General features: G+C 48.7%; 1 protein-coding gene across 2 annotated transcripts in view; it reads right to left on the reverse strand.

Annotated features, from left to right (window-relative positions):
• The window catches only part of LOC140410121 (uncharacterized), a 78806-nt gene that overhangs the window by 56789 nt on the left and 2783 nt on the right, over positions 1-19234 (reverse strand). The window contains exons 1-4 of one of the 2 annotated variants that reach the window (XM_072498069.1): positions 12858-19234; positions 8908-9043; positions 6510-6641; positions 6088-6132 (exon numbers count right to left, since the gene is read on the reverse strand). The exon at positions 12858-19234 is cut by the window's right edge and continues 2783 nt beyond it. In XM_072498069.1, the coding sequence (XP_072354170.1) occupies positions 6088-6132; positions 6510-6641; positions 8908-9043; positions 12858-12907 (363 nt within the window). In that variant the 5' untranslated portion in view covers positions 12908-19234. The remainder of the gene's footprint in view (positions 1-6087; positions 6133-6509; positions 6642-8907; positions 9044-12857) is intronic. The other variant, XM_072498071.1, reaches the window with a different exon arrangement.

Raw genomic sequence — 19234 nt, forward strand, 5'->3', positions numbered from 1 at the left:
GGGAACTGCAGCGACCTGTATGGGCGACTACTGGGAAGGGCACACACACCACTGGACGGGATAAGGGAAAAGTGGGAGGAAGACCGAGGACTCTGGAGTGGAGCATTGCACAGGCTCAACACCTCCACATGCGCAAGGCTAAGCCTAATGCAGCTCAAACTGGTACACACAGCTCACTTAGCCAGAACCCGAATGAGCAGGTTCTTCCTGGAGGTGGAGGACAAATTGGCATGGAGCCAAACCGTGTTCAACACATCACAAGATCCATGGCATCACGCCACCCCATCAGGAACAGGTTCAAAGACCCGAAGAGGGGAGGGGGCACGCCAGACGAACAGAAGGGGAGGCGGATCAGGAGGAAGGGGGAGGAGCAGGGGGTCCAACTAAAACTAAGCGCCTACTGAAAAACAAGAAATTGTAACTGATGTAAAGAACGAAAGACAACCAATGTAAATAATGGAAGACAACCTATGTATATATCTTTCCTGTGCTTGTTCACGCTCACCTCTGCACTGTATAACATGAAAAACCTTTAATAAAATCAATTTTTTAAAAAAAGCTGATATCTCCTCACGTCCTATGTTGCTCAAGGTCCTCACAGTCCCATTTCCTGAATTCTGTACCTCCATCCTCCTCCTCTTGAGTGAACACCGATGAGAAGTATTCATTTAACACCTGCCGCTTCACACACACATTGCTCCCTTGGTCTCGAATGGACCCTACTCTTTCCTGTTAACCTCTTCCCCTTAATGTATTTGTAGAGTATCTTAGGGTTCTCCTTAATCTTATTTGCAAGTTCTTTTTCATGCCCCCTTTCTGCACTTCTAATTGCATTCTCAGGATCAAAGTCGCTATTGGCTATTGATAGATTTTTCTCTGGATGACGCATTTGCTTTCTTCCATCTCACTGTTGCTGAGCAGAAAGGCCCACAGCCAATAGCGACGATTGATCCTGAGAATGGAACCAGCGATGCCTATATGAGAGGGGGGAGGTGAGAGTGTGTGTGAGAGAGGGGGGGGGGGTGAGAGTGTGTGTGAGAGAGGGGGGGGGGTGAGAGTGTGTGTGAGGGGGAGGGGGGTGAGAATGTGTGTGAGGGGAAGGTGAGATTGTGTGTGGGGGGGGGGGGGGGGTGAGCATGTGTGAGGGGAGGGTGAGTGTGTGAGGGGTATTGAGAGTGTGTGAGAGGGGAGGGTGAGTGTGTGAGGCGTGGTGAGAGTGTGTGTGTGAGGTGGAGGTGAGTGTGTGTGAGGGGGCGGGTGAGTGCGGGGGGGATGAAAGTGTGTGTGTGATGTGTGGAATGAGCGTGTGTGAGGGGAGGGTGAGTGTGTGAGGGATGGTGGGAGTGTGTGAGACAGGGGTGGGTGAGAGTGTGAGAGGAGGGAATGAATTTGTGTGAGGGAGAGAAGGGTGTGTGTGAGAAATGAGAGTGAGTGTGTGTGAGAGAAAGGGGTGAGTGTGTGTGTTTGTGAGAGAAGGGTATTTGTGAGTGTGTGTGGTAGTCACCACTGTTTGTATAATACTTGTATTAGAGGTAATACGGTAAGGCTCCTGTACTGCAGGTACAGGGGTAGATTCCTGCCTGCTAGCTCCGCCCAGTAGGCAGAGTATAAATGTGTGTGCACACCGAGCTGCTCCCATTTCTGGTAGCAGCTGCAGGAGGCAACACATCTCTGCTTAATAAAGCCTTGATTACTCTCTGCTCTCGTCTCGTCGTAATTGATAGTGCATCAGTGTGAGAGAAAGGGGTGAGTGTGTGTGTTTGTGTGAGAGAGAAGGGTGTGTGAGTGTGAGAGAGAAGGGTGTGTGAGTGTGAGAGAAAGGGGTGACTGTGCACGTGTTGGTGAAAGATAAGGGTATGTGTGTGAGAGAGGGGAGTATGTGTGAGAGAGAGGAGGTGTCATGTGAGGGTACCTTTAAGACATGGATGTGTAAGCAATGTACCTTTAAGAAAACAGTGATTCAGAGAGCAGGTGGGGCTCAGCTCAGGTCAGCCATTTTGAGGTTTCAGTTTGGTTTTGCAGTTTTGAAAAGTGCCTGGCTGGTTTTGCTGAGAGCAGTTTCAAAGTGCCTGGCTGGTTTTGCTGAGAGCAGCTTCAAAGTGCCTGGCTGGTTTTGCTGAGAGCAGTTTCAAAGTGCCTGGCTGGTTTTGCTGAGAGCAGCTTCAAAGTGCCTGGCTGTTTTGCTGTGAGCTGATTAAAAGGAGAAAGCCAGTTTGAGACAGCAGCTTGAGAAGTTCTGGTTTGCTGTGAGTTGCTTGAAGGTAGAAAGCCAGGTTTGAGAATGCAGCTTGGGGTGTGTCTGTGTGTTTCCAGAGAGTTTGCAGGAAGAAAGCAAGGTGCTGGAGCTGAAGTCAACCAAGCTAATATATCTCTGCCATTCTACAGAAAATATATATATCCGTTAACCTGATGTGATTCTGTTTAAAGGTCTCTTGGAAGTTTGAAGGAACATTTTGAGGAATTATTTACTGCTGCAATATTTTCTGAGTTATCTTTGAAGTAAGGGGTGTTAAGAGATCCAATGTTTATTTAAGAGGTTAAGTTGAGTTCATGGAATAAACATTGTTTTGTGTTTAAAAACCCGCGTGCCCATAATTGTAATCCCACACCTAGGGAACAAGCCGTGTGCTAGGAAAAGCAACAAATCCATTAAAAGGGGGAGGTTGGTTGAACTCCATGATACATTTTGGGGTTCTGAAAAGGCCCCGCCCATAACACATGCAAGTCAGCTTGCTGCACAGCAAATCAGCACACTCAGCTCGAAGCATTTTGGCAGCAACATAGAGGAAGGTGCCAGCGCCATTAGTGCTGTGACGTACGCCATAAAGAAACGTGGTCTCAGTGCTGGTGGCCATTTTAAGCGGCCGACAAGAGCCGCCATCTTGTGCCAGAAATGTGGCAATCGACATGGCCCATGGTAATGTCCGGCCTTTGGAAACGACGGTTCCAGGTGCTGCCCATTTTGTAAAAACCATGGGCGGGATTCTTCGGAAACTGGCGGGGCGGGCAACTCTGCGCGAAGGAGTGGCGTGAACCACTATGGCGTCGGGCCGCACCTTCAGGGGCTAGGCCGGCGCTGGAGTGGTTCGCTCCGCGGATCCTGGTCCCGCTGGTAAGTACCTACCGTAACATACGCCATATGTGTGTGAGAGAGAGAGAGAGAAGGGTGTGTGTTTTAGAGAAGGGGGTGAGTGTGTGTGTGTTTGTGAGAGTGAAGGGTGTGTGAGAGAAGGGGGTGAGTGTGTGTGTGTGTGTGAGAGTGAAGTGTGTGTGTGTGTGTGAGAGAGAAGGGGTGTGTGTGTGAGAGAGAAGGGTGTGTGTGTGAGAGAGAAGGGGTGTGTGTGTGAGAGAGAAGGGTGTGTGTGTGTGAGAGAGAAGGGTGTGTGTGTGAGAGAGAGAAGGGTGTGTGTGTGAGAGAGAGAAGGGTGTGTGTGAGAGAGAGAGAAGGGTGTGTGTGAGAGAGAGAGAAGGGTGTGTGTGAGAGAGAGAGAAGGGTGTGTGTGTGAGAGAGAGAGAAGGGTGTGTGTGTGAGAGAGAGAGAAGGGTGTGTGTGAGAGAGAGAAAGGTGTGTGTGTGAGAGAGAGAGAAGGGTGTGTGTGTGTGAGAGAGAGAGAAGGGCGTGTGTGAGAGAGAGAAGGGTGTGTGTGAGAGAGAGAAGGGGGGTGTGAGAGAGTGAAGGGTGGGTGTGTGTGAGAGAGAAGGGTGGGTGTGTGTGTGAGGGAGAAGGGTGGGCATGTCTGAGAGAGAGAAGGGTGGGCGTGTCTGAGAGAGAGAAGGGTGGGCGTGTCTGAGAGAGAGAAGGGTGGGCGTGTTTGAGAGAGAGAAGGGTGGGTGTGTGTGAGAGAGAGAAGGGTGGGTGTGAGAGAGAGAAGGGTGTGTGTGTGAGAGAGAAGGGGGGTGTGAGAGAGTGAAGGGTGGGTGTGTGTGAGAGAGAAGGGTGGGTGTGTGTGTGAGGGAGAAGGGTGGGCATGTCTGAGAGAGAGAAGGGTGGGCGTGTCTGAGAGAGAGAAAGGTGGGTGTGTGAGAGAGAGAAAGGTGGGTGTGTGTGAGAGAGAGAAGGGAGTGAGTGTGCGTGAGAGAGTGTGTGAGAGAAGGGAGTGAGTGTGCGTGAGAGAGTGTGTGAGAGAAGGGAGTGAGAATGTGAGACGTGAATGTCTGCGTAAGAGAGCTGGGTGAATGGGTCTGATATAAGAAACAGCTTTCCAGCATCATTCCTCTTCTTAAAAATGGCTAAAAGTAAGACTGAAAGTATTTTTTTAATAAGTCAGTTAAAAATTATTAGCATATTACCCAATCCTAAAGTGGCTACTCCTTCCAAGGTTTAATGTTCAAGGGCAATGAGGGGGTGAGGAGGGATTGGTTGTGGCGTGACCAGGGATGAATGTGAGCGGGCTATTAGCTGGTGAATGTATTTGTCACTCAGTGCCTCTTCCTAATTCTTAATATACGGATAGATACAGCTAGAAAAGATTTGTTTATATTTGATACATAAGAACATAAGAATTAGGAAAAGGAGTAGGCCATCTGGCCCCTCGAGCCTGCTCCGCCATTTAATGAGATCGTGGCTGATCTTTGTGGACTCAGCTCCACTCTCTGGCCCGTACACCATATCCCCGAATCCCTTTATTCTTTAGAAAGGCATCTATCTTTTTCTTAAAAACGTTTAAAGAAGGAACCTCAACTGCTTCACTGGGCAAGGAATTCCAGAGATTCACAACCCTTTGGGTGAAGAAGTTCCTCCTACACTCCGTCCTAAATCTACCTCCCCTTATTTCCTCCTTAATGATAGATTCCAGCATTTTCCCTACAACCGAAGTTAAGCTTACCGGCCTATAATTACCCGCTTTCTGCCGACCTCCTTTTTTAAACAGTGGTGTCACGTTTGCTATTTCCAATCCTCTGGGACCACCCCAAGGTCTAGTGAATTTTGATAAATTATCACTAGTGCGTTTACAATTTCCCTAGCCATCTCTTTTAACACTCTGGGATGCATCCCATCAGGGCCAGGAGACCCATTAGCTTGCACAATACTGCCTCCTTAGTGATTACAATCATCTCAAGGTCCTCACCTATCATATCCTTATTTCCATCAGTCACTGGCATGTTATTTGTGTCCTCCACTGTGAAGACTGACCCAAAAAACCTGTTCAGCTCCTCAGCCATTTCCCCGTCTCCTATTATTAAATCTCCCTTCTCATCTTCCAAAGGACCAATATTTACCTTAGCCACTCTTTTTTGTCTTATATATTTGTAGAAGCTTTTACTATCTGCTTTTATGTTCTGAGCCAGTTTACTTTCATAGTCTATCTTACTCTTCTTTATGGCTTTTTTAGTAGCTTTCTGTTGTCCCCTAAAGACTTCCCAGTCCTCTAGTCTCCCACTAATACTGTGGTTCGCACCCATTTCACAGCGAGAAAGGGTCGTCGACATTATGAGACTACTTGGGAGTTCCCCAATACTCTTGGGAGATCACTAGGGGTTCCATTGATGGAAAATTTTAGGAAACCCTGGTCGAGAACATAAAGGGTTGATGTGGTACTGAGTACAGTACTGCCCAAATGTAAAAGAGTACATGACCCACACCCAGGGTCAGTCCAGCGTTGGACAAAGTTGTGTGCACCAGTAGGCACGGAGACAGCCTCCAGCTTGCACCCTGTATCTTTGTCAATAAAAACTTTCCGTTAACCTGTGTATGACTACAAAGACTTCTTCAGACCTACAAAACTGTATCACCAACACCCTACAACACCATTGATTCGAAACCAAATTGGACCAGCCATATAATCACTGTGGCTGGGAATCCTGCGGAGAGTAACTCACCTCCTGACCCCCCCCCCCCCTCGCCCCCCCCCCCCCCCCCCCCCCCAAAAGCCTGTCCACCATCTACAAGGCACAAGTCAGGAGTGTGAGGGAATACTCTCCACTTGCCTGGATGAGCGCAGCTCCAACAACACTTGAAGCTAGACACCATCCAGGACAAAGCAGCCCCGCTTGATTGCTCCCCTTCCACAAACATTCACTCCCTCCCCCACCGACGCACAGTGTCAGCCGTGTGTCCCATCTACAAGATGCACTGCAGGAACTCACCAAGGCTCCTTCGGCAGCACCTTCCAAACCCATGACCACCACCACCTAGAAGGACAAGAGCAGCAGTTACCTGGGAACCCCACCAACTGGAAGTTCTCCTCCAATCACTGACCACCGTAACTTCGAAATGGAAGTCATTTATGGAAATATATTCGCTGTTCTGTCACCATCACTGGGACAAAATCCTGGAACTCCGTCCCTGACAGTGTGGGCATCTCGACACCACATGGCCTGCAGCAGAAGACAACTTACCTTCTCAAAGGCAATTCAGGACAGACATTAAAAGCCAGACTTGCCAGCAATATCAACATCATAGGAGAAAAAAGGAGGAGTTAAGCTCCTGTGGTTAATTAAGATTGTCGTCCAAAGAGGTAGAAAGGATAAAGAGCAGGATAAAAGATTGACAGTTCAAATGCACTTACCTTCAGCTGCTGAGGACTATGCTGGGGTATGGCTGGTGCGGGCCTGTTGAAATGAGGATTTGCCATTGCCACTGGCTCTGATGTTAATACCTGCACCTCCAAGGCCTGAACTGACTGTTCCTGAACAACTGGCTAGAAGATGAAATTAACATTGTGACATCTTTTATTAGACAGTGTAAATGAGAGAAAACTCCAAACATCTTTTGTGGGAGCCACGAAGAGTCCAACATGAGTTTGTGAGTCAAACAAAACTTTATTTACATTAAATGTTGCACAGCAGCAGTAGTTCACTACTGGTCTATTGAGCCGGTACTGAACTGATCGGCTCTATTTCTATAACAGAAAAGGTTCACGATTGCACCTCCCTTATTTCCCAAGACCCATGGGGTAAGCGATTGTCCCTACCCAATAGGATAGGAGCAGGTTACATAACATCGAAAAGTCTGCGAGCCCCTTATTATAACTCACACTAAGTCCCTTTCATCTGTCAGCCAGGACACCCCGACTGAGTTTACTGCTTTCCAGTCCAACAACAACTCCATTTGCAAATTGCTCGAACCTCGTGTTCAAAATTCATGGCTTCACCTCAATTTCCCACTTCGTCCAGTCCCTACAACCCTCCCTATCTCTGTAATCTCCTCCAGCCTCTAAAACCCTCCCCATCTCTGTCACCTCCTCCAACCCTCCCTATCTCTGTAACCTCCTCCAGCCCCGACAACCTTCCCTATCTCTGTAACCTCCTCCAGCCCCGACAACCCTCCCTATCTCTGTAACCTCCTCCAGCCCCTACAACCCTCCCTATCTCTGTAACCTCCTCCAGCCCCGACAACCCTCCCTATCTCTGTAACCTCCTCCAGCCCCTACAACCCTCCCCATCTCTGTAACCTCCTCCAGCCCCTACATCCCTCCCTATCTCTGTAACCTCCTCCAGCCCCTACAACCCTCCCTATCTCTGTAACCCCCTCCAGCCCCTACAACCCTCCCTATCTCTGTAACCTCCTCCAGCTGCTAAAACCCTCCCTATCTCTGTAACCTTCCCCAGCCTTTAAAACCCTCCCCATCTCTGTAACCTCCTCCAGTCCCTCCACCTCTCCCTATCCCTGTAATCTCCTCCAATCCTCTGAGATCTATGTGCACCTCTAATTCTCCCTTCTTGAATATCCTCCAATGTTATTTGTCCACGATTGGCAGCTGTGCCTTAACTGCCTGAAGCCTGGGAACACCCTCCATAAACCTCTGCCCCTCTCTCTCTTCAAGATGCTCTTTAAAACCTCCCTCCTTGACCAAACTCTAATTACCTGTTCTAGTATCTCTTTGCTAGGAATTACATTTTGTTTGAATCTGCCTTGTGTGAAACGCCTTGCGATGTTTCACTTTGTTAAAGGTTATATATCAATGCAAACTATTGTCTGAAATGGCCCTGCACAGGTGAGAACTGAGAAGCCGTACAAAACCAATGGGACTTGTTACTCGTGATTGCTAATTGTCAGCTTGGCTGATTCGATGGACTTGCCAGAGTTGGAAGGCTAAGAGTTTCATGTCCATCCCCTGACAGGAACCGATAGTCCAGGCTAATACTTCAGTCGTGGGGACGTGCTGCATGGCATGGCGTTTGACCTTTCGGATAGTCCTGCTGATCCATTCAAGTGAAAGGTAACAACAAGCTGCATTTTCCTGGCGGGTTTAACATTGGTGCTTCCCAGGGACATTTAATCAAACAAAATTTGACACCAAGTCACGTGAAAAGAAAAAGCTTCGTCACAGAGGGGCTTCTTAAAGGATGGAGAAAGGCAGAGAAAGATCGAGAGGGGGCAGAAACGTAAAGGGGGGAAATTCCAGTCCTCCTGGTCAAAGCGGCAGAAGGCATGACTGCCAATAGCGGAAATCAAGGAAATGCAAGGCCATAGAATTGGAGGACAGTAGAGATTTTGGAGAGTTGCAGGGGGATGGAGGAAGTTACAGAGATAAGGGCGGGTTTGAGGCTGTGATTAAAGGACGAGAATTTTAAAATGGAGGGCAGCATGTGGTCATTCCGTTTTTTGATTATTTTTAAATTAAGGGGCAATTTAGCGTGGCCAATTCACCTACCCGGTATATCTTTGGGTTGTGAGGGCGAGACCCACGCAGACACTGGGAGAATGTGCAAACTCCACACGGACAGTGGCAAGGGGCCGGGATTGAACCCGGGTCCGCGGCGCTGTGAGACAGCAGTGCTAACCACTGCTCCACCGTGCTGCCCAACGTGGTCATCCTTAACATATATACAATGGGAGAGAGAGGGGACGGAGTAGAGGCGGTGAAACACAAAGAGAATGAAGGAACTGCGGGCAAATGCCCAGTGGTGCAAAGCGACTGCAGAATAAGGGGCATGCTTTTCTGGAAGATTTCATGTACTTACATTGAATGATAGGTGAGGCTGCTTGGGTGAATTTGGCTGCACAGTCACATCATTAGGCACTTGCATTGCCTCAGTACTCTCAATGGCTTGTGGTGGGACGTCACTGCTCCAGTTGCCTGCAGTAGGATCATCCATGCTGGAAACATCATTAATAAAGATCAATAGGTTTCAAAAACATTTTTTCTTCTACAGTGCTTGAATTAAATTAATCTTCAGAAAGAGTGCTTTAAGTAGGCTGCACGAAATGCAGATTGAAATTTTTTATTCATTGAAGGGATATGGGTATCGCTGGCGAGGCCAACATTCATTGCCCATCCCTAATTGACCTTGAGAAAGTGGTGCTGAGTTGTCGTCTTGAACCGCTGCAGTCCATATGGTGTGGGTACACCCACTTTGCTGTCAGGGAAGGAGCTCCAGGATTTTGGCCTACCAACAGTGAAGAAACAGCGATACACATCAGCAATGTGAGTGGCTTGGAGGGGAACCTCCAGGTGGTGGGGTTCCCAGGTATCTGCTGCTCCTGTCCTTCTAGATGGTAGAGGTTGTGGGTTTAGGACGGCGTGGTGGCACAGTGGTTCGCCAGCGCCAGGGACCCGGGTTCGATTCCAGTCTTAGGTGACTGTGGAGAGTTTGCACTTTCTCCCCGTGTGTGCGTGGGTTTCCTCCAGGTGCTCCGGTTTCCTCCCACAATTCAAAGATGTGCAGGTTCAGTGGATTGGCCACGATAATTTCCCCTTGGCTTAGGTGATGTTACGGGGATAGGGCAGAGGGTTGGGCCTAGGTAGGATGCTCTTTCAGAGGGTCGGTGCAGTCTCCACCTGCACTGCAGGAATTCTATGGTTTGGAAAGTGCTAAGGAACCTTGGTGAGTTCCTGCAGTGCATCTTGTAGACGGCACACACTGCTGACACTATGTCTGTGGCTGAAGGAGCAAATGTTCGTGGAAGGAGTGCCAATCAAGCGGGGCTGCTTTGTCCTGGATGGTGTCGAGCTTCTCGAGTGTTGTTGGGAGCTGCACTCATCCAGGCAAGTGGAGAGTATTCCATCACACTCCTCCTGACTTGTGTCTTGTAGATGGTGGACAGGCTTTAGGGAGTCAGGAGGTGAGTTACTCACTGCAGGATTCCCAGCCTCTGATCTATTTTAGTAGTTACATTATTTATCATGGAATCAAAGAATTCTAACAATGCAGAAGGCCATTTGGCCCATTGAGTCTGCACCGACCCTCCGAAAGAGCACCCCATCCAAGCCCACTCCCCAACCCATTTCTGCAGCCCCATCTAACCTGCACATCTTTGGACACCAAGGGGCAATTGATCATGGCCAATCCACTCAACCTGCTCATCTTTAGACTGCGGGAAGAATCCAGAGCACCTGGAGGAAACCCATGCAGACACAGGGAGAACATGCAAACTCCGCAGACAGTGGCCCAAGGCCGGAATTGAACCTGGGTCCCTGGCACTAGGAGGCAGCAGTGCTGACCACTGTGCCATCCTTGTGATCCAGAACCTGCCGCACTGCTAGCTAAGCTGTTCCAGTACAGTAACAACATCAACAGGGAATGCAGCGAAGGTTTACCAGGCTGATTCCAGGGATGGCGGGACTGTCATATGAGGAGAGATTGACTAAGTTAGGATTGTTCTCGCTGGAGTTCAGAAGAATGAGGGGGGGGGGAGATCTCATAGAGACTTATAAAATTCAAACAGGGCTAGACAGGGTAGATGCAGGGAAGATGTTACCAATGATGGGTGTGTCCAGACCAGGGGTCACAGTCTGAGGATTCAGGGTAAACCATTTCAGACAGAGATAAGGAGACATTTCATCACCCAAAGAGTGGTCGGCCTGTGGAATTCATTCCCACAGGAAGTAGTTGATGCTAAAACATTGAATATATTCAAGAGGCGGCTGGATATAGCACTTGGGGAGAATGGGATCAAAGGCTATGGGGAGAAAGCAGGATTAGGCTATTGAGTTGGATGATCAGCCATGATCGTGATGAATGGCGGAGCAGACTCGAAGGGCAAAAAGGCCTCCTCCTGCTCCTATCTTCTATGTACCTATGTATCTATCCGGCAATGTGTAAAATTGCCCAGTTATGTCCTGTACACAAAAGGCAGGGTAAATCCAATCCGGCAAATTACCGCCTCATCAGTTTCCTATTTATTATCAGTGAAGTGATGGAAGGGGTCATCAACAGTGTTATCAAGCGGCACTTAGCAATAACCTGCTCACTGATGTTCAGTTTGGGTTTTGCCAGGGCCACTCAGCTCCTGATCTCATTACAGACTTGGTTCAAACATGGACAAAAGAGCAGAACTCCTGAAGTGAGGTGAGTGACTGCCCTCATTTCAAGGCCAAATATGACTGAGTGTGGCATCAAGGGGTCTGAGCGAAACTGGGGTCAATGGGAATCAGGAGAAACTCGCCACTGGTTGAAGTCATACTAGCACAAACAAGCGAGATGGTTGTGGGTATTGGAGGTCAGTCATCACAGCTCCAGGGAGTGTCCTAGGCCCAGCCATCAAAGACCTTTTTTCCATCGTAAGGTCAGAACTGGGGATGATCACTGATGATTGCACAATGTTCAGCACCATTTGAAACTCCTCAGATAATGAAGCAGTCTATGTCCAATTGCAGCAAGACTGGGACAATATCCAAGCTTGAGTTGACAAATGGCAAGTTACATTCGCACCACATAAGTGCCAGGCAATGAGTATCTCCAACAAGAGAGAATCTAACCATTACACCTTGACATTCCAGGGCATTACCATCACTCGATCCCCCATTATCAACATCCTGGGGGATACCATTGACCAGAAACTCAGTCAACCAGACATAAGGGGCAGCACGGTGGCACAGTGGTTCGCACTGCTGTCTCACTGTGCCAGGAGTTTGCACGTTCTCCCCGTGTCTGCATGGGTTTCCTCCGGGTGCTCCGGTTTCCTCCCAGTCCAAAGATGTGCAGGTTAGGTGGATTGGCAATGCTAAAATTGCCCCTTGGTTTCAAAAGATGTGCAGGTTAGGTGATGGGTGTTGTGATAGGACGGGGAAGTGGACTCCACAAATCTCCCTATCCTCAATGAAGGGGAGGCCCAGCACATCAGTGTAAAGGATTTGTGGAGCCTTCTCCTCCATTGAGTTGTTAAATTGTTCACCACCATTCAATGCTTATATCTGAATGATTGTTTCTGAGATTGCTTAGCTCTGTCTATCACGTTCTGCTTCTGCTGTTTGGCATGCTAGTCCTATGTTGTAGCTTCACCAGGTTGATACCTCAGAATGTCAAGGTGTATGTCTTCGAGCATGCCCTACTGCACTCTTCTTTGAACCCTGGCTTGGTGGTAATGGTAGAGTGGGGGATATGCCGGGCCATGAGGTTGCAGATTGTGGTTGAGTACAATTCTGCTGCTGCTGATGGCCCACAGCGCCTCATGGATGCCCATTTTTAAGTTGCTCGATCTGTTTGCAATCTAATCCATTTGCCACATACGATGGACGGTATCCTCAATGTGAAGACGGGACTTTTCCTCCACAAGTACTCCTACCAATATTATCATGGACGGATGCATCTGCGGGAAGTAGGATGGTAGGGATGAGGTCAAGTATGTTTTACCGACTTGTTATTCCCCTCACATGTCATAGACCCAGTCTAGCAGCTCGGTCCTATGGGACTCGGCCAGTTTGATCAGGAGTGGTGCTACTGAGCCACTCTTCATGATGGACATCGAGTCCCCCAGCCAGAGTATATACTTGCCACCCTCAGTTCTTCCTCCAAGTAGTGTTCAATACTGACCATATATGCCCCCTATGGGGTGCAAATTTAACATGATATATGCACATTGTAACTCCGAAAACACTCCAAAGCATCTTGCATACTAATAATAGATACTAGTGCACACTGAATGACACCAATATTTTAAAAAATGATTTTCACATTTAATTACCACTCACTCAGAACTTGAATCCTCTCTATCAGTAGTATCCTCCTTCTGGTTCAGCATCCTCCTTCAGATATATTCACCGGCTCTGGTATTTGCTTTTCTTTTTTCAGGTGTATGATTCTCTCCCAGATATTGTATCTCTCCCCTTCGAATAGTATATATCACTTTTTCAGATGTGTATCACTGTCCCATGAGTTGGCTATCACTCTCATCGATGTTGTATATCACTCTAAAGTGTTATTTATCACTCAGCTGTATATAAATCTGGTCTCCCACAGGTGTATTTCACTTTCTCAGGTGTATATAAATCTTGGTATTGTATATATCGCCCTCAGGTGTATTTCACTTTCTCAGGTGTATATAAATCTTGGTATTGTATATGTTGCCCTCAGGTGTATTTCACTCTCTCAGGTGTATATGCCTCTGTCGGGTGGCTAGCTGTCCCTCAGATATTATATACGGCTTTTCCTGGTGCACTTTGCTTTTTGTCTTGGCTTTTCCCTCAAATTTCTTTCATTTGTTCTTTTCTCTGTTTCCCACCCCTCTCTCTCTCATCTGCTGTAACCTGGAGCTCTCAGGTGTTGTTACAGTAGTGTCCTCTTCTTTTGGAGCTGTTCAATCCACTCCCAAATATTCCACTCTTCCCACAGTGCGGTGTGCTTCCTCTTGTACAAGCGTGCTCTCCTGTCAGGTGCAAGATGCTTCTCTTACTCTGCGTACAATCCTCTCTTGAGTAATGTATCCCACTTCGGTCTTGGTCGTTGTTTACCCCTCTATATGTTTCTGTACACTCTCTCACAGGGGGCCCTCTCTCAGGTGTAGTATTGGTTCTGGACTTATTCCTACACTGCCAGCTATTGCGTGCTCTCTGCTGTGCCTGTTTGATTCTCTACCTTGCTCTCATGTCATTCCAGCCCTTGGGTATTGCTCCCCTTTCCTGTTTCCTTGGTGATCTCCAGTGTCTGCCTCTCCTTCAGGTGCTCTATCCTCTTTCTCGGGATCTTTGAGGAAGCTATGTGCTTCACTTGTAACTCTCACTTATTACAGTTCTCTCAGCTCTTTCCTCCAGTCTCAAGTGGCTCAACCTCTGTCAGGAGTTTGCCCTTCTCCCTCTATCTCGATTGCAGAATTTATCATGTGTTTACTGGTCTGTTTACCGATGAAGATATTTTCACCTCTTTCATAGGATTTGTTCCTCTACCTCTCCAAGGTGCTGTATTCTTTCTCAGCTGTGAGATATTCTCTGGAATGTTTGCTCTCTCCCAGATACAAGTCCCTCTCAATTCAATATCCTCTCAGAAGTATGTTTCTTTCAAATGTACTTTTCCTGAGATGTTTTCTCCTCTCTCAGGTGTGGTTGTCACCTGTGTCTCAGATGTTGGCAGCACTGTCTCTCCTCCTATGTTGCCTGCTCTATCTCGCTCTCAGGTATTGGCACCTCTGATACAGACCGGCATTGGCAGCACTGTCTCAGGAATTGATGTTTCTCTCTCAGGTGATGTCTATCCTCCTCTCTCTCAGGTGATGTCTATCCTCCTCTCTCCCAGGTGATACCTTCCTCTCTCCCAAGCGTTAACTCTCCTCACTCTCTCAGGTGATATCTCTCTCTCTCAGGTGATGTCTCCCCTCCTCTCAGGCGAGATCTCTCCTCCTCTCTCAGGTGGTGTCTCTCCTCTCTCTACCAGGTGATACCTCCCTCTCTCCCAAGCGTTAACTCTCCTCACTCTCTCTCAGGTGATCTCTCTCTCTCAAGTGATGTCTCTCCTCCCTCTCTCAGGTGAGGCCCCTCCTCTCTCTCAGGTGATCTCTCTCTCTCTCTCTGGTAATGTCTCTCCTCTCTCTCTCAGGTGCTGTCTCTTCTCTCAGGTGATGTATTCTCCCCTCGCTCTCTGGCGATGTCTCTCTCCTCTCTCAGGTGATGTATTCTCCCCTCTCTCTCTCAGGTGATGTCTCTCTCTCTCTCAGGTGACGTCTCTCCTTTCTCTCAGGTGATATCTCTCCTCCTCACCCTCAGGTGATGTCTCTCCTCCGCACTCTCTCAGGTGATGTCTCTCCTCCGCACTCTCTCAGGTGATGTATTCTCCCCTCTCTCTCAGGCGATGTCTCTCTCTCTGTGATGTCTCTCCTCTCAGGTGTTGTTTCTCCCCCCTCTCTCTCTCTCGCTGTCTCTCAGGCGATGTCGGTCTCCTCTTTCAGGTGATATCTCTCTCTCTCAGGTGATGTCTCTCTCCTCTCTCGGGTGATATCTCTCCTCCGCACTCTCTCAGGTGATGTCTCTCTCTCAGATGATGTCTCTTTCTCTCTCAGGTGAGTCTCGCTCTCTCTCTCACGTAATGTCACTCCTCTCTCTCTCAGGTGATGTCTCTCCTCCTTACTCTCAAGTAATGTCTCCTCTCTCTCTCGGGCGATGTCTCTCCTCTCTCAGGTGATGGCTCTTCTCCGCACTCTCTCTGGCGATGTCTCTCCTCCGCACTCTCTCAGGTGATGTCTCTCCCTCTCAGTGATGTCTCTCTCAGGTGTTGTCTCCCCCCTCTCTCTCGTTCTCTCTCAGGTGATGTCCCTCTCTCTCAGGTGATGTCACTCTCTCTCTCAGGTGATATCTCTCTCTCAGGCGATGTCTCTCTCTCTCAGGTGATGTCTCCCCCTCTCAGGTGATGTCTCTCCTCTCTCTCACCTGTTGTCTCTCCTCGTTTCTCTCAGGTAATGTCTCCTCTCTCTCTCAGGTGATGCTCTCTCGCTCTCTCTCAGGTGATGTCTTTCTTCTCTCTCAGGTGATGTCTCTCTCTCTCTCTCTCTCACGCGATGTCTCTCCTCTCTCAGGCGATGTCTCTCCTCTCTCTCAGGTAATGTCTTCTCTCTGTCTGGTAATGTCCCTTCTCTCTCTCTCTCTCTCTCGGTGATGTCTCTCCTCTTCTCTCAGGCGATGGCTCTATTTTCTCTCTCTCTCAGGTGATATCTCTCCCCTCCCCTCAGATGAGGTCCCTCCTCCCTCTAGGGGATGTCTCTCCACCGCACTCTCTCAGGTGATGTCTCTCCTCCTTTTTCTCGGGTAATGCCTCCTCTCTCAGGCGATGTCTTTCCTCTCTCTGGTAATGTCTCTTCTCTCTCTACCTCTCTGTGATGTCTCTTCTCCTTTCTCTCAGTTGATCTCTCTCCTTTCTCTCTTTCTCTCTCTCTCTCAGGTGATGTCTCTCCCCTCCCTCAGGTGAGGTCCCTCCTCCCTCTAGGGGATGTCTCTCCACCGCACTCTCAGGTGATGTCTCTCCTCTCTCTCAGGTGATGTCTCTCCTTTCTCTCTCTTCCTTTGGTGATGTCTCTCTCCCTCTCACTCAGGTGAGGTCTTTCCTTTCTCGCAAGTGATACGTCTATCTCTCTTAGGTGATGTCTCTCCTCCGCACTCTCAGGTGATATCTCTCCTCCGCACTCTCTCAGGGGATGTTTTTCCTCCTCACTCTCAAGTGATGTCTCTCCTCCTCACTCTCAGGTGATGTCTCTCCTCCGCACTCTCTCAGGTGATGTTTTTCCTCCTCACTCTCAAGTGATGTCTCTCCTCCGCACTCCCTCGGGTGATGTCTCTCCTTCTCTCTCTCAGGTGATGTCTCTCCCTCTCTCTCTCGGGTGATGTCTCTCTTTCTCTCTCTCAGGTGATGTCTCTCCTCCGCACTCTCTCAGGTGATGTCTCTCCTCCGCACTCTCTCAGGTGATGTCTCTCCTCCGCACTCTCTCAGGTGATGTCTCTCCTCCGCACTCTCTCAGGTGATGTCTCTCCTCCGCACTCAAGTGATGTCTCTCCTCTGCACTCTCTCAGGTGATGTCTCTCCTCCGCACTCTCTCAGGTGATGTCTCTCCCCCGCACTCTCTCAGGTGATGCCTCTGCTCCGCACTCCCTCGGGTGATGTCTCTCCCCCGCACTCTCAGGTGATGTCTCTCCTCCGCACTCTCTCAGGTGATGTCTCTCCTCCGCACTCCCTCGGGTGATGTCTCCTCCGCACTCCCTCAGGTGATGTCCCTCCTCTCTCACAGGTGATGTCTCTCCTCCGCACTCCCTCGGGTGATGTCTCTCCTCTCTCTCGGGTGATGTCTCTCGTCCGCACTCCCTCGGGTGATGTCTCTCCTCCGCACTCCCTCGGGTGATGTCTCTCCTCCGCACTCTCAGGTGATGTCTCTCCTCCGCACTCTCTCGGATGATGTCTGTCCTCCGCACTCCCTCGGGTGATGTCCCTCCTCTCTCTCAGGTGATGTCTCTCCTCCGCGCTCTCTTGGGTGAGGTCTCTCCTCCACACTACCTCGAGTGATGTCTCTCCTCCCTCACTCTCTTAAATTATGTTTCTGTTCTCTAAGTTAATATCTCTTCGTGTTTTCTTTCAGTTGGTATATCGCTGATCTCTCAGGCGATATCTCTTCTCTCCCACGCGATATTTTTTGGGCGTTATATCTCAGGTATATCTTTTATCCTCTCTGTCAGGCGATCTCTCGTCTCTCTCTCAGGTGGTGTCTCTTGGGTGATATCTCTAGGCGATATCTCTTTTCCTCTCTCTCTGACAATATGTCTCAGGTGATATCTCACCTCTTTCTAAGGTGATTTATCTCAGGTGTTATCTCTCTCTTCTTCCACACAATATCTCTCAGGTGATATCTCTCCTCCTCTCGAAGATGATGTCTTTTAGGTGTTATCTCTCTCCACCTCTTCCAGGCAATATCTCCCAGGCAATATCTCTCAGGTGATACTCAAGCTTCTGCTCCTCTCAATCGGGTGAAATCTCTCTCCTCCCCTCTCTCAGGTGATAACTCATACGCTATCCCTCTCCTCTCTCAGGTGCTATCCCTCAGGTGACAGCTCTCTCCTCTCTCAGGCGAGATCTCTCTTCTCCCCTCTCAAGTGAAATCTCTCCTCCCCTCTCTCAGGTGATATCTGTCAGATGCTATCCCTCTATTTTTTCAGGCAATATCTCACAGGCGCTTTCTCTCAGGTGCTATCTGTCGGATGATATCTCTCAGGTTATATATCTCCTCTCTTGGGCAATAGCTCTCAGGCGCTATCTCTCTCTCCTCTTAGGCGATTTCTCTCAGGCAATATCTTTCGGGTGATAGATCTCTCCTCCTCTCTCAGGCGATATCTCTAAGGTGCTATCTTTTTCCTCCTTTCTCGGATGATAATTCTCAAGTGCTCTCAGGTGAGTCCTCCTCTCTCGGGCGCTATCTCTCTCCACCTCTCTCAGGTGATATCTTTCTCCTTCTCTCAGGCGTTATCTCTCAAGTGATATCTTTCTCCTAGTCTCAGGCAATATCTCTCAGGTGATATCTATCTCCTACTCTCAGGATATATCAGGTGATATCCTTCTACTCAGGCAATATCTCTCAGGTGCTATCTCTCCTGTTTCAGGCAACGTGTCTCAGGTGATAGCTCTCTTCCTTTCGCTCAGGTGATATGTCTATCCTCCTCTCTCAGGTGATATCTCTTTCCTCCTCTCTCAGGTGTTATCTCTCTGGCACTATCTCTCTGGTGATATATCTCTTCCTTTCTTTCAGGTGCTATCTCTCTCCTCCTCTCTCTGGTGCTATTTCTTTCGTCTCTCAGGTGATTTTTCTCTCCTTGTTCAGTTAATTTCTTTCGGGTGATATCTCTGTCCTCTGGAGGTGATTTTTCACAGGTGTTATTTCCCTGCACTCTCTGGTGATGTTTTTCTCGCCCACCGATACTGCCTCTCTCTCCCTTTCAGGTGATATTGCTCAGGCGTATCTCTCAGATGATTTCTCACAAGCTATATTTCCTTGCTATCTCTGGTGATGTTTCTCTCTCGCCCTCACAAACTGCCCCTCATTCTCTCACAGGTGCTCTCTTCTCAGGCAATATCTCTCCGGTAATATTCCTCTGCCCCTCTCCCTCTTTTTGTCTCAGATAATCCTTTTCTCCCAAGTAATATTTCTCTCTTCTAATCCTTCTTTCAGACAATTTTACTCTTTGCCAGGTGATGTTTCTCAGGTAATTCCTCACTGCCTCTTTGCCAGGTGCTTTTTCTCTGGTAATTCCTGTCGGCCTTTTTCTGTGGTAATCCTGCTCTGTGAGGTATTCCCTCACTCACTTTCTCAGGTAATCGCCCTCTCGTGTAATCCCCTCCCCTTCTGACGTTCCCTTTCTCCCTCGTTCTCTCTCTCTGAGGTAAACCCTCTCTGCGTCCCTCTATCTCTTTGGTAATCCCTTTCTCTGCCTCTCTCAGGTAATTATTCTGATATTTATCCCTTCCACCCACCTGGCTTTGTCTCAGGTAACCCTTCTCTCTGCCTCTCATTCAGATTATCCTTCGCTCAGATAATTCCTCTCTCTGTCTCTTCTCTCAGATAATCCTTCTTCCTCAAATAATTCCTCTCTTTCCCTCAGGTAATCCC

Source organism: Scyliorhinus torazame, chromosome 4 (genome assembly GCF_047496885.1).
Source record: "Scyliorhinus torazame isolate Kashiwa2021f chromosome 4, sScyTor2.1, whole genome shotgun sequence".
Lineage (NCBI taxonomy): Eukaryota > Metazoa > Chordata > Chondrichthyes > Carcharhiniformes > Scyliorhinidae > Scyliorhinus > Scyliorhinus torazame.